Source organism: Larus michahellis, chromosome 9, assembly GCF_964199755.1.
Source record: "Larus michahellis chromosome 9, bLarMic1.1, whole genome shotgun sequence".
Lineage (NCBI taxonomy): Eukaryota > Metazoa > Chordata > Aves > Charadriiformes > Laridae > Larus > Larus michahellis.
In genome coordinates, this window is record NC_133904.1 from 22,464,246 (window position 1) to 22,485,640 (window position 21,395).

Sequence of the window (21,395 nt, forward strand, 5' to 3'; positions counted from 1 at the left end):
TATTCTGGCTTCAATTTTTCCCTCGTAGCCAGGTCCAGCATGTGTGATGCTCATTGACAGCTCAGTTTTGTCAGGAGTAAATGTTATTTTCACTGTTGCTTTAAGTACTTGCTGTCAGAGACAAGGTCCGTTGTGCCGGGCACTGTGCAAATCCTTCTGGCTGCGATCTGGACCAAGTCATGGTGAAAAGATTTTTGACTGGTGACCATCAAAATCATCTTGTATAAGAGACACCATCATGGTTTAACCCCACCAGCAAGTAGGACCAAGCAGCTCATTCCCCACCTCCCGATGTGATGGGGGAGAGAATCAGAAGAGTAAAAGTCAGAAAACTCGTGGACTGACATAAAGACAGTTTAATCAGTAAAGTGAAAGCCGCGCGCACATGCAAAGCAAAACAAGGAGTTCATTCACTGCTTCCCGTTGGCAGGCAGGTGTTCGGCCGTGCCCAGGAAAGCCGGGCTCCATCACATGTAATGGTGGCTTGGGAAGACAAACGCCATCACTCCGAATGTCCCCCATTCCTCCTTCTTCCCCAGCTTTATGTGCTGAGCAGGAGTCATATGGCACGGGGTATCCCTGTGGGCGGCTGGGGTCAGCTGTCCCCGCTGTGTCCCCTCCCAGCCCCTTCTGCGCCCCCAGCCCATCGCTGTCGGGGCGACATGAGGAGCAGAAAAGGCTTTGGCTCTGTATAAGCGCTGCTCAGCAGGAGCTAAAACATCCCTGTTATCAACACCCTTTTCAGCACAAATCCAAAATGCTCGCTACTGTGAAGAAAACTAACTCTACCCCAGCCAAAAACAGCAAAGATACCAAAACAGCCTTTAAACAGGAGGATTTTTTATCTCTGCTGATCTGATTTATATTCAAGCATGTGATACGTGGAAGAAGGGTCAAGTTTATGAGGAGGGTCTGGGATTGCTACTGAGATCAGATTCTCAAGAGTTACGTTTTGACGGAAAGAAGGTTTATTATGCTTGCTTCCTTGGCAGGAGAAAGGAAAAGTAAAAGCCTGGGTTTCTTTGGCATCTGGTTAAATGTCACAAATATCCTCTCGTTTCTCAGCTGCAGTGCAGGGCTCCTGCTGTGTGCCCGGGGATGTTCTCCCCTCCTGGGGGCTTCTCCGACATCTGAAATGGAGATTTATGGCTCCGAAGATGGACTCAGCCGGCCGTGGCCATGGAAATCCTGCTTTAATTCACAAGCAGAGTCTCCCATCTGCCCCTGGTGTTCCTGTGCCCTGTGATAAAATTCCATAGTCTGTTCTTATTACTGTTAAAATAAGAGAGCAGATATTAACACTGCTTCACAGTCATTGGTTTTCCAGTGTGAAAGCAATTCCAGTAGTTAGTCCCAGCTCCTTGCAGCGGTTTCTCTGTCCATAGAAGAATTAATGCACAGACTTTAGAGCCTGTAGTTCAAGCACAAAGGAGTGGGCATCCCGCACGTTTCTGGAGTGGGAACTCCTCTTCTCCAGCTCTGCGATGGGTCTGAGTCAGGCCGAGGTCACTCTGGCACAGCTCGTTTCTTCTCGGGGAGCAAACCTGGAAGGGTGACGCAGCGCAGACAGTCACCAGCCCCCCATGGCTAGCAGCCATCAGCAGGGTGAGTGACTTGTCAGGGTGAATCAAGCACGGAGGCTGTTCCGGGAAACATCTTTCTGACTTGGAGAGCATCTTTCAGCCATCGTTGGCTGTGTGCGGCTCTCCGGCAGCACGTCATGAAGCATCCAGGCAGGTGGAAGTAAAGAAAAAGGAATATGAAAGACCCAACAGCATCTCTGTGTGTGTGGTGGAAGGAAAAAAGCAGGTAAATCAGTATGTCCAGGCGCTGCTGGAGTGTATCAGTTCACCTGGCATCTCAACCATCCACATTGTTGTCCTGGCCAATGCGACTTGCTGTGAGGTTTTAGGGAACAAAAAACCCATGCTTTTTTGGGGCTGCATAATTGTTGTTGACCATTTCAACAACTGAGCTTCTCTGGCAGCAGGGACAAATCAAATGAGCCAGTCAGGCTGTTTGAAAGCTCGTTATGTATGAAGAGGCAAGGAAACGTTTTGTTCCAGTTTTAAGGGTTGCATCTTAATTGGAATTGCCTCCCGACCTACCTTTTTGTCTTCCAACCTGCTGCTGTGTCCTGTAGATGATTCAAAGCGTGAAGAATGGCTGAAGTGCAGAGCATCTGCTCTGTTCTGCATCATCCTATAATTGATTAGAAATAATGGCTGTTAGCCGTGAAACCCATTTTCTCAGCACATTGAAATAAATCACTGCTTAAGAGAGGAGGGGAATGGCAACACGTGCTGTTACCTTCTTTGAAGAGCCTTTGAACAAGTCCTATTTTTTAAGACTGATTCACCTACCGTCATTTTTTTCCTGTCTCCTGCCCTCCCTGTACGGCATTTTTTATTTTATAAGGAGCACCGCCCCCTCCTGCCTGTTACTTCTTTCCGAGTGGTGGAAGTGCAGCAGATTTTCCTTACAAATAAGGTATCTGATAGGCCTCTGGGAGCAGGACGGAGTGATCACATGCGCATGGAGCTTTCAGCAAGGGGTGGATGCAAGATCTGTAAAGAAAAAGACAGGTCTGGGTTTGCCAGTGGAGGATGTGTCTGGATTCAGAGCGAGAAACCAAAGAGCAGTTGGGGTCTGTCAGCCCAATGGCCCTCGTGGTTGAGGCAGGCGGGGTGGCTGGAAGGACCGACATGGGGTTTGGTCACCCAGCTGGTGATCTAGAGCAGCGTCGCTCCAGCCTGCCCCATGCCAGAGGTGAGGAGCTGCCCTCCCAGTAACAACCCCGTGCAGAACCTCTCAGGAACCAGTGACTCCCCGCAGGGGAGCCACCAGCTCCCTGCTGGTGGCTCTCACCTTAGATGTTCCCCAATTCTGATAGCATCACGCTGTGAGGTCCCCTGCAACAGTGCGGCAGTGACCTCTGCGGACTGACGCTCGTTAGTGCAAAATTTGGAGTTTGCGAGAGCTTTGCGATGGTTCTGTAGTGTCGCAAGCCAGCATGCAGATGGGTAGGTGGCTTTTCCAGAGAGACATCTTCCTTAAAAAAGCCACCATGCATGCAGGGCAGTCACGGACCAATACAACCATAACTGGGAATTCACATGTTTTCATTTAAAACCTTACAAAATTAAAAGGTAATAAATGAAATTATTTCCAATGGGAATCATTTTATAAGTTAGGAACCCAAAGGAGAACTGCTTGGCGACCTATTTGAACTTCACCTGCAATGTATTTAGTTTCAAAAGCAACATTAACGATAAGCATCTGAATAAGGTGCATTGTTAGAGGGGAAATGGCCCCCCATCACCCTGGAAGTGGGGTTCCTGCCCTTTTACCTCCCCTTCTCAGTCATACCGCCAGAACAAAGTTAGTCAGAAGCTGAAAAACATTACAGCTATTCCTAGTTGACAACCGAAGAGATCAATTATTCTTTTTAGTCAGCATTGAGGATCGTAAGGCTTCCGCCTGCCCAAGAATCCCCCTCCATGAGGAATCTGGCATGTCTAAGACAACATATGGGTGGAGGGAGGAAGGTGGTAAGACACAGAGCAACAAGGGAAGGCCGTGGGCAAGGGAAGAGCTCTTGGTAACCGGTTTAGTGTGTTTAAAATCAATACACAAAGGCTGCTGCAATTCCCTGGGGAATCCTTCCAAGAGCTGTGTCCCGGTGGTCACATTTCGGAAACAGCCCTTAGGAATAAAGTCAGGGAGCACAGTATGGCAGCCGGAGAAAGGAAGGGATGGCAGATTCCTCTTCCAGCTCTGCATCGGGGGACACAGCCCAGCTCCAGTCGTAACTTTGCTCCATCTGTTGTTGCGTTTCTCATAGAGGACCTGAACTCTGAGATAGCAGCAAGGAAAGGCTCGGTGATGGTCCTACAGAACCTTGCTGCCTCGTTAGCTGGGAGAGCGCGGTAGCTGGTCTGCTCACCAATAGCTTTTTCCTCATCGTTTTGCAGATATCTCGGATGGAGTACGTGCATTCGAAGAACCTCATCTACCGAGATGTCAAGCCAGAAAACTTCCTTATTGGCCGGCAAGGCAATAAGAAAGAGCACGTCATTCACATCATAGACTTTGGATTGGCGAAGGAATACATTGACCCCGAAACCAAAAAACACATACCTTACAGGGAACACAAGAGCTTAACTGGAACGGCGAGATACATGTCCATCAACACTCATCTTGGCAAAGGTTTGTGTGGGTGGTGGGAGCTTGCCGTGCCGAGTCCTGTCGAGCTCCGATGGTAGCTTGGCTTACAGCTTTTTTGTGCCCTTCAAACTATTTGTGAGCCGCTCAGTGCCCTGAAGCTGTTTACAGTTGTAAGGCTTTTTTCGCCCCCTTTTAAGGAACTGAGACAGCTGAAATGTTGGAAGCCTCGTAATTATAGTTTTTATTAGGAACTAAATAACTGGTAGCAACCCTGCGCTGATAGAAGGCAAGAGGCAGGCAGTAATTGCCGCACTAAATGATGACCAAATAGATTCTTATAGCACGGCTCTGTACCAGTGCCTTCCACTTTCAGGTGTTGGAGTTGGATGTTCCCTAACCTAATAATTGGTTGGAGAAAATTAATGATATAACTATTTTTACAACTGGCTTTCATCTCCTCTCCTCACTGCCTTCTTTACATTTCTGTGGCTGAAAGGCAAAAAAACTTATTAAATGTTTATATTCACTTAAACTCATAAGAGCAGTAAGAAAGGGAATACTCTTTGAGTAGTGTCCCAGCTATGAGATAGAGCATCGCTGGCTTTCCCATCTCTTAGGGAGCTCGCTCGCTTTGCAGGTCAGGAGGGATGAGCCCAACTTCTAATTCTGGAAAACCCAGTGAAGCGTCAGGAAGAGCTGGAGGAATGGGAAGCAGGTTGGGAACTGCCGGGGATGTGCTCCGCAGGTGGATTTGGAAAGATCTGTTTGCATCTGAAGTGCACCATGTGCCTTCTTTAGGACCCTTCTCCCTGCAGGTTTTGCAGCTCGGGCCGTGGCTCCCGCAGGGAAGAGCCAATTGTGGCGGGTGTATTTGAGGGGGGAAGGCTGGCTGCCGGCCGTGCAGGGGGCTGTCTCTGCCCAGCCGGCTTTCCTGGGGCTGATGCTCTGCTGGTGGAGTCGCTCTCCAGGTGGAGTCGCTCCCTTCACATTTCAGCACCAAGAAAAATAAAGGAGCCTGATTGCGATTTTTCTGAAAGATGAGCGCACTCAACCATCTTCCCGAGAAGTTCATCTGCGTCATTGAATTAAATTACCCAGGACATCCTTTTCCCCCCCCACCCGCCTTTTTACAGCTATATCAGGGTAACCTGCAGGAACTGTCATCTCAATTCCCTTCCACTGAGCGTTCTCACCCCCAGCATCTTTTGAGGGTTAAATTTGCCGCTGCTCGTGAAGAAGTCATGCTGTGCAAAGCGCTGCCGTTCTCTCCTCTTGCAGATGATGCAGCACCGGGCACGGCTCACGCGCACTTTGTGGTGGCGTGTGGGCTGCATGACTAGATCCGCGGCGGATCGCGGCTTCGGAGCACGTTGTCTGCCTGCAGGTGGAGGTTTGGAGAGAGGAGGTTGCGTCATTGTGAGCTCGGTGAACCCAAGTCCGCTTGATGGCACAGCAGCGGTCCCCTGCTGCGTGCTCCGGATTTGTTGTTCTGTCTTGTATCCTCCCCTGGGATTTTGTGATACATTTTGGTTGATTATTTTAAGGATTCTTTTTCCTTTGGCTTGAGGCCCCCCCTTTCCTCCCCCTCCTCCGTTACGATGATAACATCTGCATGGCAACAGCAGCAAGTGTTTCTCAAGGAAAAGCAGTGCTAGAAGGAGCTATTTTCGATCCGCTCTGATGTGATGAGCTGCAGAAGCAACTGGGGAGGGGTTGACACTGTGCGACGTGGTCATTCCCTGCAGGTGGTCACAGGCGTCCCCTGCCTGCTCCTGTGTAGTTCAGAAGAAATAACACAATCCAGCACCACATCGCAGTTGCCCCATCGGCGCTGGCAGTCCAGAGAACACCCAGGGAATGGCTTCATTCCTTTGCAATTAATGTCTCCACCTCTCGTCCATTCTACCTAAGGCTGGGCAGTATGTCTTACAGTTCCTGTGTCATCTCATGCCTTTTAGCTGATCTTTTTTTACATATTTTACAGTTTTTTGTAACAGGTTCTAGGTATTTTTTGCACAAGGTCTGAGTTACCGACAGCAAGGGAACTTCCCTGTGTTAACGTTATCTCAGAAATAGGTGCGGCTGATGATCAGATCACAGATCCGTTTCTGCAGCTGCAGCAATAACTTGTCATCTCTTCTGTTTTAGAGCAAAGTCGTCGAGACGACTTGGAAGCCCTGGGCCATATGTTTATGTATTTCCTCCGAGGCAGTCTGCCCTGGCAAGGATTGAAGGTAGGTCTGAGCTTTAGGTTTTGCCCTTTGAATCTTTGGTCTCTGTCCAAATGAGAATCTGGTGGGGAAACATTTGCAAAATCCAGCCAGAAACACTGTTGTCTCCTTTGCGTCCTTGAAGTCTAATGACGTGGCTTTAGCTTTACCTACAGGAAAGATTTTAGGATAGAAATATGTTACCTGTCACTTCAAGTTACCATTAGCTTAGCTGAATTGGTACGAGTCCGGAGAGACGATTCGGCAGAGGCGGGTGAGCGGCCGGGATGGGGACAGCAATGAGAGAACCGTTGAGCTGTTGGAGTGCTCGAGCTGGAGTGCGGCTGGGACACAGTGGTTGTTGATGAAATTGCAGTTACAGCACACAGTCCCCCAGCTGCATCTGCGAAACGTGTTTATAACGGGAGCAATTTGATGGGTTTAGATGTGCAGATGGACTTCAGCTTGAAAAAACGGTTTTCTGGCAGAAGTATTGAGCTTGGCTTCCCTCCAGAGACTCTGGACACTCAGTGCTTAGAAGTTTATGAAATGCCTTGTACAATGTGGAGGGCTGCGAGCAATCGAGTTACGGCAACTGCAGCTAACATCCCTCAGCCTGGTTAGCGATAGTAAGTTGTTTGCTGGCTCTGAAGCTGTTGGTAGTTGCATCTTCTCTTCTCCATCAATTTCCTGATGATTAAGCTACTCCAACAGCTTTGGAATGGCAGTGAGTGAAGGGATCACATCTGATCAGGTTAGGAGAAGGTTTATGAATGAAGACAATAACTCCTGTTAGACCTGTTAGCGCTGCTGCGGAAACGAGACGAGCGTTTGGGCTGGCAAGCTGCTCAGCAGAGTGCTGCTACAGGCAGTGGCTTAGCATGACAGCCCTTGGTAAGCTGCTTTGGCATCATCCATCCAGAGTTAGTCTCAGCTCAGCCTTATCAGACACGTGCCAGAAATGTTGGCAACAACTCATAAAAGCCAAGAAAGGGTTTTTCAAGCATGAAAGCGATTCTGAAAGAAATCAGAATCTCTCCAGTTTTAAGTTCACACCTCTGTAAGTGCGTGTTATCCCATTACATATTTTGTTTCTGGTTTAGTTGTACTCATCTGCTTTAAATTAACCCTCTAAATTGGTCAAAAATAATTCCAGGTTTAGACAAGACTCTAAAAAATTTTGTCAGTTCAGTGCTGAACTTGATAAGAATTAGTTGGCTGCTTCTTGAAGTCCTATATTTTTTCAGCTCCAGAACAGACTGACTCTTCAGCTTCATCTAGAATATGGCATCTTCACTCTGCTAGGTTTCTTCAGCTTACACTTTTGGTCTCTATTGTCGGAGCTAAAGTCTTGAGAGAACATTTTACTATGCTGATTATGCTGCTGGCAGGTCTAATTGGCATATTTGGAAATGGAGACAATAAAACCCGTTCTTAGGGTGCTGACTGAAGTGGAGTCTCTTCTTCAAGAGGGATTCAGGTGGGAAATCTAACTAAAAATGGTTTCATTTTTCTTGATGACCAGCTGTTTGATCAGTGCTGCCTAAGTGATAGACACGTTGGGGCTGAAAGGAGAGGTAGTGTGGGAGTAGCATGGGATTTGGGAGAAGTGTGACTGATGTAAATTCGTTGTCTATGTGGTGGCATTCTATTATACACAGTAAAAACCCGACGTGCCCAAATTGCCCTTGCAATTTATCTGCTTTTGCAGTTGTTTATGAAGGTGTTGAGGTTGCCAATGGCTCTGAACCTAGTACTGATGTGCAATCATTGTATATGCAGCTTTATTTTCTTGTCCCATGAAAGCTCCCCTGTACAGTCCTCAGGACTGGGCTGGTAAGAAATTAGCCTGGGACACTGACAAGTGTTCTTCCTTAGGAGTGCTGAAGATGTTTTGAATGTGTCCTTGGATATTCTTTGCCCATAGCACGTGAAATGTGTAGCAAGAATTACAACAGGGTAAGACAGCATTCCTCCTAGTGTAGTCTAGGATGCAGTTCAGCTACAAGTAACATCTTCTGATACCACCCAGAATTGGTATTAAATACCTTGTTTTTCTTCCCATACAGCATGTCGTTTATCACATGGTTGAACTCTTTCTCCACAACTGTTTTGTCTTTGTGCGCTACAGGCTGACACCTTAAAAGAGAGGTATCAGAAGATTGGGGACACAAAGAGAAACACTCCGGTTGAAGTTCTCTGTGAGAACTTTCCAGGTAAAGCCCTGATGGGACCGTTTGAGTGCAGTTGGACATACCTAGTAAAATATGGTGGTTCTGAACTCCTCCGGCAGAAAGTATTTGGATGATGTTCATCCATTATGTTGTTCCTCAAGTTGGGAGACAACTGGAGCTGCCGCTATAGATCAGTGGGGCCTGAGAGCTTGTGGCTATGGGTTAAAATGACCGTAAGCCTTCTCATCAAGGAGGCTGCACAATGTTCAAGTGCTTCGAGTTCCTGCTTTGCTTCTTGCCTGCCTTCCTTCCAGGGGCCTTGTTATTTTGATTCTCCCAAGTGGCTGTGCTGGATCTACTGAGTTAATTCTTTTCCAAATGGAAGGTTTTACAAGTGTTAAGATTTTATGTGGCCTGCTTAGAAGATGGGATGATGTGTCTGTTATTGAATTTCACATTCTGACATCAGTTTTAAGGACAGCGTTATTGAAGATGTGCTGCTAGCTAAGTCCAACGGCTATTCTCCAAAAGTCCACCTTGGAGCTAGGAGAGCAGAGTACGAAGTTAAAGCCCTCCCCAAGTAGCCTGTGGCCGTCACAGAGTGGTTTTGGTGTTTTTTCTAGGAAGTGGGGATCCTGCCCCCAGGGAGAGCCCCCAGGTCCCCACGATTAGTCACATTCCTGTAGGAGCTGTTGTATCACATGGGTCTTTCCCAGCACAAGGAGCAGCAAGCCTGGAAGGGGATCATTGTTCACTCAAGTCATGCTAATTCCCCAGACGTATTTGTATCCACAATCCACCTAGTTCCAAGCAGAACAGCTTCAGGTTGGCTATTCTCATCTTTTTCCCCCATACTCCTTCCTCAGAGCTCAGTCACACCTGCAGGTCAAGGCTGAAGGGATATGAGAGAACTTATTTTTATTCCTTGCTCGCCTGAAACCTGTTGGTCTTCTGCCTTTCAGAGATGCTAGCAGGAAGAGGGAATTACCTTTCTTCTCCTTCTTTTTGCTCTTTTACCTCAACGTGACATGCAAGCTGCAAGCTACAGAGTTAGGTATCGCTAAGCGATGCTGTTCTTGTCTTTGTCAGCTAAAGGTGAAAACCATGCTGGTGTACCATTCGTAATGCAGTGCCCGGACCCCCACACGGAGCCCTGCTCAAATGTCCTACCTCAGCTTGGGCACGAGCCTAGAGAGAGCTGGGAAGGGGCAGGACATGAGTTACCAGTGCTCAGTTCTCTGTGCATGGAATGACCCAGCTGCAGGAAGGTGATTAATTAGCTTAACGCCAAACAGTGTTCTGTGTGCGCCAGGTAAATTAAGGTTGTAGCCTCCCCTTTGAGGTCTTGTTTTGGGTATTCAAGGTTATGACCGAGGCAATGACGTTGGGCAGCCAGACCCTAGTTGTTGCTGGAGATCAGGGGTGGCATGGGCTGCCCACCAACGTCTGCTGCTTTCCTTCCCCGGGTGAAATCGCGGTGGCTGTTTAAATGTCTGCGTCAGCAGACATACACGTGAGCACCCTGTTGGCAGGTTCAGTGAGTTGGCATTTACAGTGTGTTTCTAGTGTTTGTTTTTATACAAATGTATAGAATAAAGCTAGCTGTGGAACTCAGATTTGAGGTGGAGCAGCAGCTTTCTGGAGCAGAGGTGGGACTTCCAGCTTTGCTTGAGAAGTGTTTGAATTGATTTGCCTGGTGGACTGTTACTAAAAAACACTACTTTCATAGGAAAAGCCAGAGGTAGCACCGGCAGCCCAGACACTTCTCTCACAGCATGACGCTCAATGCTAAAACACAGACCTTGGTTTATAACAACTCATTCAGAAGATTCAGAATAAAAGCAGACGATTGTTAGACTTTGGGCAGGACAGGAGGGCTCTGGAAAGCTGAGTGAGATTCATCCAGCAATAAAAGACTGTTGGGGAGGTCACTGAGGGTGAAGACTTGTTGGATATCCTCAGTTTCTGTCAATCCACATGGCTCAGCTGAACTTAGTGGAGCTTGGACAACTCGCGGCACGGAGAGTCTGGCCCTCGGTCCAACTTTGGCACCAGCTTTGAGCCTAGTGCGATGGGGAAGCCTTGTTGGAGTTAATTGAAAAGCGTATTTCCAGTGTGTGTGTCAGATCTGGGAGGCATGTAAGTGATGGAGCTCCTGTGTGAGCAGAACTGATGCCACTGCTTTTTCCCCCTTTTCCAACAGAGGAGATGGCCACGTACCTCCGTTATGTTCGGCGACTGGACTTCTTTGAGAGACCGGACTATGATTATTTACGAACCATCTTCACAGAGCTGTTTGAAAAGAAAGGCTACACCTTTGACTACGCCTATGACTGGGTTGGCAGACCAATTGTGAGTTGTCCATGCAAAATGCAGTGCCTTGCCTGCCAGGGGCTGCTTCCCCACCACCTGGCTCTTTGTTCCTGATAATCCCCATTAATGCCAGTGTGCTCAGGATCAAATAATTCTCTTCTGTTCTCTAGCTAACATGGGCTCAGTGTAGTGAGATGTCCTGTCATTGCGTTCGGGGGTTCTTGCAGTGCCTTGCAGTTTCCTTAAGGGGCAGAAGGCCCCTTCCCACCTCTTTGGGCTTGCCCCGGTGGGGCTTTCAAACCCGATTTTCCCACTTGTGGCAGTGGATATGACTGGATTTAATTTCCTCTAGCTTAGCACAGGATTTGACACCAATATCTATAGACATCCGTCTTAAAGCAGGAGAATCATAGAATCATAGAATTGTTAGGGTTGGAAGGGACCTTAAAGATCATCTAGTTCCAACCCCGCTGCCATGGGCAGGGACATCTCCCACTAGATCAGGTTGCTCAGAGCCCCGTCCAGCCTGGCCTTAAAAACTTCCAGGGACGGAGCTTCCACCACCTCTCTGGGCAGCCTGTTCCAGTGTCTCACCCCGCTCATTGTGAAGAACTTCTTCCTAATGTCCAGTCTGAATCGACCCATCTCTAGTTTTAATCCATTCCCTCTAGTCCTACCATTACCCGACATCCTAAAAAGTCCCTCACCAGCTTTCTTGTAGGCCCCCTTAAGATACTGGTAGGCCACTATAAGGTCTCCTCGGAGCCTTCTTTTCTCCAGACTGAACAACCCCAACTCTCTCAGTCTGTCCTCATAGGAGAGGTGCTCCAGCCCTCTGATCATCCTCGTGGCCCTTCTCTGGACATGTTCCAGCACGTCCATATCTTTCTTGTAGTAGGGGCTCCAGAACTGGACGCAATACTCCAGGTGGGGTCTCATGAGAGTGGAGTGGACGGGGAGAATCACCTTCCTCAGCCTGCTGGCCACGCTTCTCCTGATGCAGCCCAGGGTACAATTGGCTTTCTGGGCTGCACACTGACGGCTCATGTTGAGCCTCTCATCCACTAACACCCCCAAGTCCTTTTCTTCAGGGCTGCTCTCAAGCCAGTCGCTGCCCAGCCTATATCCGTGCTTGGGATTGCCCCGACAACACTTGCTTTGTCAAGAGAGTTTGCATGAGAACATTCTTGCTACCTCAGTGCTGAGTGATGGAAGAGCTCTATAACGGTCAAGTTCTCATCAAGAAGTAGGGGAGAACTAGGCAGGGTTCTGATGGATGCTCACTGAATAGTAACAGCAAACCAGTTCTGAGCTCAAAAGATCTTGGGGCTTACCCTACTTTGACAGCTGAACTGGCTCTTTATAGCACATGGCAAGGAAATGCGGGAGTAACCAAGCTCCATTTAGCAGTTCCATGACACCAGATTGGACCATTATCGTGACCTTGTTGTGTCATTTCTGTTGTCAAAAGCCATTTATGCTCAGGAAGACCTTGGCCAAAAGATGTGTCATGGGGAAATCTGACAGAAAAGTCTAAAGCTCTTCGGCTGGCTGCCTGTCTGATTCATGTCTGTGGAGCAGCCTGTCACTTGGCGCTTCGTGTCCTTCTGCTGATGGCCTTCTTGCAAATGGCCACTCACCACACAGCGGCAATGGCAAAGCCATCTGTAAATGAACTGTCGCTGGTGCCAGATCAAATGTCTTCAGCGCTAAACTTCGTACCGTTGACAGTGATTTACCGTCCCAACTATATTTAGCATTACCAAAGTTTACTGAGCCCAAAACAGTTCATAAGAAATCATTCCCTTTGTGAATCATGATTTTGCTCCTCATTTTTGTTTAATTACAAAGGCGATTGATAAAAAGCCCCTTGCAAGACAAGCGTGCTATTGCTGACAACTGCAGTGGTTGCCATGGAGATTTTGATGTTGTGAGCAGGGATTATGACTTTGGTGAGAATAGAGCAGATGAAGCTTTAATTTTAACACGTCCTGTTTCTATGCGAGCGTGATTTTTAAAAGTGGCGAGACGATGAGATGAGGAAAACAAGTCTGTGTGTTTTCAGTTGTAATAGTCTTATGTGAGACACATGAGGTGTGATCTGACACTGATACAGCTACCTAACTGTGTCCTTTTAACTATTTTTTATACAAGGCATTTGGTGCTGGTGTCCAGCATCAAATCACACATCCATCAAATCACAGGGATTTTATAGCCCTGGCTGTGATTTTCCTTGATTATTGTCAGTACCTTTGGGCAGTGTTTTGATGTTTTCCTGCTTCTACCAGACAGGAGCCAGCCTGACAAGTTACGTTTGTGCATGTGTGTGTTGAGAGAGAGAGCGCGGCATCTTCAGCATTGGCTTCATCCTAACAAACGCCTTGTTTTCCAGCCTACTCCGGTGGGATCTGTTCACGTAGATTCTGGGACGTCCGCAGTAACAAGAGACAGCCACGTCCACCGGGATCGGCCATCGCAGCAGGCCCTTCGCAATCAGGTGCGTTGCTCAGAACTGCTTCGGCAGCGCCACGTTGTTTGGCACCTCTCTGAATTCCTCGTGGTCTGCAGAAGCAGAAAGCCTGCGCCGTTAGAGGTGGCCGGGGCTGATTCTTGCCTCGGTCATGGCAAGCACGATTCCTGCTTAATTTAGAGACTGTGATTTGAGCAGAATGTTGTCAAAGGAACAGGTTGCTGAAATACTGTCAGTAGAATTCCTTGGGATTGTGAACCAAGTGGAGTACAATTTGGAATGGGTCATTTTTCCGTAGTTTGTGGGTAAGCTGTTTAAGTTAACTGTTCAGCCTGGTCAGCCCGCCTGACCTACCCTGGTCAACAACGTTCTTTTGGGTGCTTTTACTCATAGCCCAGGGACCATGGAGTAGACCATCAGTTGTGGCAATGGCAGCCCACCCCCAGGTGCCCTCTTCCCATGGACCATGTGGCTGCGATAGGGATGTGCGTGTCCCGTGTACGCACAGTATCTCCTTCTCAGGGGGCCTGGTTCACGGTGTGGGGGTTGCAGAGCATAAAGGACTGCCAGGGCAGGGTCCCTCGGGGAGGCTGGGCATCGCGGTCCGGATGAGCTGCCAGTTTCTGAATTTCCCCATTTTTTCCTTTGTAGTTGTAATATTTTGTTGGTGTTGAGAGTTTGGATTTTCTGTATTAACAGAACTGATGAGAAGTTCAGTAGATCTCCAACTGCCGCTACTAGCTAGAGCTGTTGGTGCTCTTACTTCCCAGTGAGTGGTTCTGGCTCGCTCTGCTCCTCTAACCGCTGTGTGCCGTTCTAGCTCCTCCTCCGCCCTCTCTGCTCCCACTCCGCTCGCGCGAGCTGGCGTTCGCGGGTGCAGCATCGAGTGTGAGATGTAATAAGCTGTCTGGGCTCAGCTTTCCTTCTTCCATGCAACTGGGCTCTGAACGGCAGAGCCACTAATGTAGACTAGAATACATCTAAAGCCATCAGCTGCCATCGGGACGAACACCCCTCAGTAGAAGTGTTGCTTGTAGGAAGCTGGGTGGTTTGAAGCATGTGTGCAGTGCTGCATTGATGCATGCTGATTCCTGTGGACTGGTTTGTGAGTACTAGTGAAATAATCTGCTTTAATATATTGCCTGATTAATGCATTAACCCCCCGTTTTGGGGTGGCAGTCTCTAGATGTCCGCTTTGACAACAGACCTTTGCGCTGTGTACATATGAGGCATCTTGTTTCCTTTAACGGACAAAGACGCCTGGCTTCATTTTCAAGCATGTTAGTTCACAAGTTATAGTACATAGCCCAGAGAAATCTGTCCTATTCCCAAAATATTATGCAGGCAGCCTTCAGTCCTGGTTCTTCCCAGCCTCTCAGATAGTCTTGATGCTGTATTGCATGGCAGCTTTTGTCATTTATTTTTTTTACCTAACCATTACTCCGGATGCTGAATTATTTAATATTCCCAATATGAAGGGAAAATCAGTTTGTTCTCGCCAAAACATAAGCAACGCTCTTCCAGGGAGTGTTCCTTTTAAGTGCTGAGCAAAAAGTTTCTCTAAAGAAAAAAGTAGAAAAAATAAATGTCTAGAGCAGTGAATTGGAGCCATGGGTTTGGGTCAAGTGCCTGCCTTGATCTCCAGATTTAATTGCCTTATTTTTGTTCCCGGGTATAATAACTGCAGATTCTCTTTTATATAAATTTGGTTCCCGGTAAAGACGCTGATGAGAGAGTGATCTCCTTTTTGTAGCCTTTTCCTCTAGGAGCGAAGATACTTACTGTCTCCCAAAGACGGGTGAGCCCTGCCCCCTCTGTCTTGCCTTGCGATTTGGCAGCTGGTAGGAAGGTGATGAGTGTTAGGGGGAACTTGACGCTCTCAGGTTTCACAGGCATCACTTCCTCGGTGTCACCGCTTGGGTTGCGTTTTGGGCAGCTCAGCTCAAGCCTACTTAAAAAGCAGTTTATCACATACCTGACTGTAGAGCTAAAAGAGAAAAATCTGGCTCTTGTGGCCACTAGAGCCTTTCCTAGAAACTGCTTCCAGGCTCCTGGGCAGAAGGGTGCTTCTCCTAACATTGATGTGGCATGGTGCTACTTCATCGCCTGGGCTAGCCAGGCAACCTGGTGGCACAGTGCTTTGGAAGAAGCAGCACTCAAGATCTGTCTTCTACTAGCTTTTAAAACCTACATTTAAATTCTCCAGTCGTTCATAAATCTTGTGACTTGCAGACATTGAAAAAATATTCCAAGGGAAGTGCTTCTCCCTTGAATCAAGTACAGAAAGCGTAAGCAGCGTCTCAGGCTGGTGGGAAGAACATGTAGTAAGATTTAACAGGACAAGCCTGGACAAGACCACCTCTAGGGAAATGCTGCCTGTGAACTGGATCTGGTGCCTGCTTGGAAGGAGGAGCAGCACCGTGGGTCGCTCCGGGAGGGAGTCAGAGGTCGCACGCAAAGGGAACGATAGGGAATGTTTTAGGAAATGCCAGGAAACTTTGTTTCTTATTCTCCTACTTTTGCAGGTGCTCCTGCTCTAGTTGAGTGACAATTTACTAGTTAGTGTTGAAGTTTGTTCAAAGATTTCTGAGTCTTTCTCCTGTGGGGAGCTGCTTGCGGTCTTTTTCTTTTCTTTTTCACAGTGACACTGAGCCCAGTGGCTTCTCTCTTGCTCAGACCAGGGCTGGGGCTCATCATCGGTGGCTGCAGGGGGTAACACAAAGTAGTGCTGGGGAAAGGCAGGGCCTGGGCACCACTCTTTGATTAGCTCCTTCAGCTTCATCGCTGAGAACCTGCTGTTTAGTCGCTTGAGCCTCTTGTTTCCTGGCCAGGTCCATGGTGTCTCTGTTCAGCATCCCTCCTGCCAGCCGCATGTGCGCTGGGGGGGGCTCTGCTGCTCTGCCCTCCCCTCTTTAAAATTTGTGCTTCAGCTTTGAAGCATTTGCTTAAATTTTTATATGGTGTCCAGGGAGACACCTTTTAAATGTCAGTCACTTCAGGCTTGACTACATCCTCGTCTGTTGGCCTGAGGCCAGCGCGGATCTACCTGTTCATCCTACGCACCCCAGTCTTAGGAAGTGTTCCTCCAGCTGATCGGTTGGGTTTTGGTGTGCCGAGGTCCTCCTGGCGCTCAGGTGAATGCTGGATGTGTTGTCATCAAAGCTGGGCGACCCGTAAGGAGCCTCATGTGCAAGTGCGAAGTGGTTCTTCTAGTGAAACAAATAAAATCCTAATAATTTAATTGCCGAAAGTTTGCATCTGTTAGGGATAAAGGAGAAACTGTTAGCAAAAGTTTCTTATCTACTTTTCTGCAGAGAACCAAAAAGCCACCAAGCCTCTCTCCAGTCAAGCAGGTGTGGTGGATGTTTCCTTCTGCACCTCACAGGTGAATCAGTGTGTGGAACTGGCTTTTGATGAAAGAAAATGTGGCTTTGTTTTGTGTTGCAAATTTGAGTTAAAAAATAAGTATTTCGGGGAGGTCAAGCTTGTGTATCCAACCTTGCTGCCACGCCAAGTGCTCTGGTGTGTGTGACCTGACAGGCGCAGTTGAACGTACTGTCAGTGTGTTTGTTTCTATGCTGAAACCCGTGGAAATGAAGCTGTGTAAAGAAATAACTTCCTGAATAGGTCTGAGCTTTCTCTTCGTTTAGCAGCTAGAGGAGAAGAAATCCACTCCTGCAGTGGGTTACTACAGACACCGCTGAAAGAAAGTATGAGGTGCACTTGGTAAAGAGAAATTTTAGCCCAGCTAAAAGTTTAAATGCCTTGCTTTTTGCAAAAGAAACTAACTCACTAACAAATGCCCTTCTGTTTCTTCCCCTCATTCACCTTTTGCCCTCTCTTCTCTTTCTCTCGTGCTTCTGAACTTACGAGCAGGCGTCATCAGATCGCCGAGGGGACTGGGAGATCCAGCCAAGCCGGCAGACGAATACCTCGTACTTGACATCTCATTTGGCTGCAGATCGGCATGGAGGATCAGTACAGGTACCTCTTCCTCCTGGCGTGTACAGCCTCGATGCGAGAATCTATTAAATCCCCTGAATTCCCCTCAACTTGCAGTAACATCACAGTCAGGAGAGTGATTTCACAGGCCGGTTCAGTCCTGTCCTGTACATAGCATTCAAGTCACAATTTTGTGGGACCCAAGCTGTGATGGCCAACATCGTTGCTGTTACCGCTTCAACAGAGTTTTTCCTCTGAGAGCTATTTTGGTCTCAGATTTGTCAAATTGAACACAGAAAGGAGTGTATATTAAGCAGGTCTCGTCTGTAAAGCACCCCTCTATCCCACAGAATCACAGAATGGTGGGGTTGGAAGGGACCTCGGGAGATCATCTAGTCCAACCCCCTGCCAGAGCAGGGTCACCCAGAGCAGGTTGCACAGGAACACGTCCAGGCGGGTTTGGAATGTCTCCAGAGACGGAGACTCCACCACCTCTCTGGGCAGCCTGTGCCAGGGCTCTGCCACCCTCACAGGAAAGAAGTTCCTCCTCATGTTTAGGTGGAACTTCCTATGCTCAAGTTTGTGCCCGTTACCTCTTGTCCTGTCACTGGGCACCACTTTGGGATCGCCAGTCCCCATCCTTGGGGATGCTCTTAGGTAGTAAGAGGCAGCTGAAATAAGGTCTGTTGCCTATAAACCCCATAAATGTTAGGAAAATAGTTGAGCTGTTCCAGTTCAGGCTTGATAGGTGAGGCTCTGGTCAAATTCCTGCTGCGGAAGGTGGATGAGCAGAGGATGTGCAACAGGGCCAGCATTAAAGGTGCCACCACAGCTAAATTTTTAAATTCCTGAAAAGACTATTTCTATTTATGAAACCTTACCTGCCTCTGGTTGTCACTCAGGCTCGCTAAGGGAGTTTCTCACTCTGCTGCCAGAGTAAGATGGCTGCCCGTGCTAGAGAGGAGATGGAAGAGTCACTCCAGCAAACAAGAGCTGTCTAGTATTGCTGGCGAGGTGAACTGGGCAGGGGTTTGCCTGCGAGAGCTGGCTCTAATGTCAGATACAACACTTTGAGAACTGGATCTGGTGAAACGGGGGTTAGTGTCTGGAGCGGGACAGAGCCGAGCGGAGGAGATGGGAAGCGCAGGGTGCCCCTAGGTGAAATGCAGATTAGGTTGAGATTTTTACTTATTCCCAATACTTGGCTGGATTCAATGATTTTTTTTGGCTTGATTAAGCCACGCTCCTTTTTTCATTTAAAGATATTTTACTGAGTAAAATGAAACTGAAAGATAAGGAGGAACTACTGTATGTATAGCTCTGACCTCAGACTTGAACAGACAGTAAGCTGGAGAAGTGTTCAAGGTCAGGTTGGATGGGGCTTTGAGCACCCTCAAAGATGTACCTGCCCACGGCGGGGGTGTTGGACTAGATGATCTAGTCCAACAGTCTTCCAACCCAAACCATTCTATGAATTCAGCTCTCAGTAAGTACAGAGTAGGTGCTTTTATTCATATTTTTTTTTATGTAAGGGGAATAGTTTCCTTGCACAAAGCCAGCATGAGCTGTGTCTCCCCACGAAGAGTGCTCTGCCAGAGGAGCTGCAGCAAGAAGGCAGTCCTAGTCTGAATTTGACTGGCAGGGTTGCCTACCTGAGCAGTTACAAGCTTGTATGTGCCACCGTAAGCATTACAATTCTGCTTACCTGCAGCCAAGAACAGGAAATCTGCTGTGAGTGGCTGCTGGGCTGCAGATGCTTAAATTGTTTCTCAGCAGATGCCCCAGCTCATGCTGAACCCTCGGGAGGTCAGTAGCTTCGGGTGGCCGTTTCCTTTAAGGCAACGGTTGAATTTGCCACATCAAAATGAAGTGGCGGCACGTAAAAATGAGGAGGAAAATCAGAGCCTTTTGTAAAATGAAGTTTAACAAGTAGCTGGAGAAAGTGTGGGAAGATCACTGGAAACAGCACAATTAAGTGCTAGCATTTTGTGGAGTTGTGTGGGAAGTGTGAGGGTCTGAAGAACCTGGGTGGGCCCATAGTGTGATGAGTCTGGGAAGGCAGGTGTGAAGAGGAGCCAAGGCGTTGTCACTCAAGGAGAGCTCTGAAAACCGCATGAGATGAGTCCTGACCTGTCTTGGCAGAGACCGGCCATGGGACTTGATCTGCAGAAGCAGCAGTTGCTGGTAGAACTTAAGTATTCAAAACAAACATGGATAGATGTATTTAATAGTGAGGGGTCATCTGCTTCAGTGGCTTCCCTCCCTTCACCTCTGGTGATTAGGCCATCCAGAGCCACCAGGAATACTGGGTAGCACCTTGACACACACCCCCCATGGGAGACACCTCCTTTTACCTTGTAGAAAGGCAAAAAGGTGGAGCAGGAGGGGAACCATGTGGCATCACAGCTCTGGAGCCAGGAGCAGCTCCAGGTGTTCACAGCAGGAGCCTGTCCTACCTTCCAGTTGGAGTGCGGAAGGGCCAGCTGAACTTCGGTCCCGTACAGGCTGCTTTGGTGGTGGTTGTGGCAATAGAGCAATGATGAACTATACAGAAAATTACATGCTCTCCTGGCCAGTGCAGAGCTGCTGGCAGCTGGGGATCTGGATGGTCATCCTTATAATGGAGATGCTGAAGTAAGCCATCATGTCAGCTTTGAAGCAAAAAGAGATAAGAGACAGTAACAATAGCTTTTGGGTGTCATTCCAGAAACTGGCTGTGTTTCCAGAAAAGGCGTGAGATTCTGGGGGTTCTGGAGTGACTTCTTCCCACGGCACTGGCAGGCTCCGAGTCGCTCGCCTGTAAAAGTGTCAGGAGAAAACAATTGGCATAATAGAGTTTGTGTGTGTATATAGGGCTGTCGATTAGTCTTTGCACTAGTGGCTGCGCCTCCCAAAGTGGCGTAGCCTCCTAAGGACACAGGACCTGTGCTGGGCGCAGGAGTGTGAATTAGTGAACACAGGAGCAGTCCCCTGCCTGCTGTTCTCATGAACCGGCTGGTTTCTCCACACCAGGCACATGATTCAAAGGCATCCAAGGAATCTGACAGCTTGCTAAGAGGGTGCAAAGAAACAGGAGCAAACAGAAGTTATTCCGAAAATTTCCTGTTCCCACAGCATCCTTTGTCCAGGCGGGTGGAGCCGCATCACGTGCAAGAGGGTGTTCGTGAACAGGGCATTCATTAACGGGGCATTCATTTGTGTTGCAGGTGGTTAGCTCGACCAACGGGGAGCTGAATGTGGATGACCCGACGGGGGCACACTCCAACGCGCCAATAACAGCGCAGGCAGAGGTGGAGGTGGTGGAGGAAGCTAAGTACGTTTGCTTTACAAACAGGCTTTCCACTGGTGTGGTCATTAATCCTCCTCCTGGGAAACGAGTGGGGATGTTTACCTGTGGTGAAGTACTCGATGCTCGTGTCCCGTGCCCTTTTCCTTGCATATTGCTGCTTTTGTGCATGGTGCCTTCAGTGCTGCTGCTGCTGCTTCTTTTCTACACTTGTCGTGGCTGGAGAACGTAACTCTTACTCGGAGCATGTATTGCAAGATAGACAGTAGCAGAAATACCAGAATAATGTGAATTGATTTGAGGAATCCCGGTGAGCGTGCCCTGTTCCAAAAGGAGAACGCACTGTACTCTCGTGCTGAGAGTGTAGGAGTAGCTTGAGCACAGCTCAGTGAAGAGATTGTTGGTCGGAAACTTAATGCTTTATTTCTGGCTGCAAGAAGTGGATGCCAGGTACCCAGAACGGTTCTTGCAGAGACTCTTGCAGGTAGTTCTCTCTGGGAATTCTCTTGGTCCAGCCCAACAGAAGCTGAGTGAGAGAAACCAGAAGCGGCCCTCCTTCTTGTGGGGAAGAGCGTGCTCCCTCCGAGCTGACCTCTCCTCCATAGTTTGTGGTCACGAGTGAGAACGGATGTACGAAGTTGCTGCTTTGACTATTTTGGCCTCCTTTGCACACGTGCTGCATCTGGCACCATCATGTCACCTTTTTTTTGCATGATCCTCAACATGGGACCTTCTTGCTGCCTCTGAACTAGAGCAGGACCCTAGCAGGTCACAGTGTAATCCCAGCACTCCCCGTGCGAGGGGTGAATAGCCCCCGGGGCTGCCTTTGAGCT

The 21,395-nt window shown here is 48.3% G+C and overlaps 1 protein-coding gene across 6 annotated transcripts in view; it reads left to right on the forward strand.

The window, feature by feature from the left end:
* The window catches only part of CSNK1G1 (casein kinase 1 gamma 1), a 110,466-nt gene that overhangs the window by 82,922 nt on the left and 6,149 nt on the right, over positions 1–21,395 (forward strand). For all 6 annotated transcript variants that reach the window (XM_074599640.1, XM_074599643.1, XM_074599641.1 and 3 more), the window contains 7 exons: positions 3,975–4,209; positions 6,316–6,401; positions 8,509–8,593; positions 10,755–10,903; positions 13,257–13,361; positions 17,211–17,318; positions 20,483–20,589. In XM_074599640.1, coding sequence (XP_074455741.1) covers positions 3,975–4,209; positions 6,316–6,401; positions 8,509–8,593; positions 10,755–10,903; positions 13,257–13,361; positions 17,211–17,318; positions 20,483–20,589 — 875 coding nt within the window. The remainder of the gene's footprint in view (positions 1–3,974; positions 4,210–6,315; positions 6,402–8,508; positions 8,594–10,754; positions 10,904–13,256; positions 13,362–17,210; positions 17,319–20,482; positions 20,590–21,395) is intronic.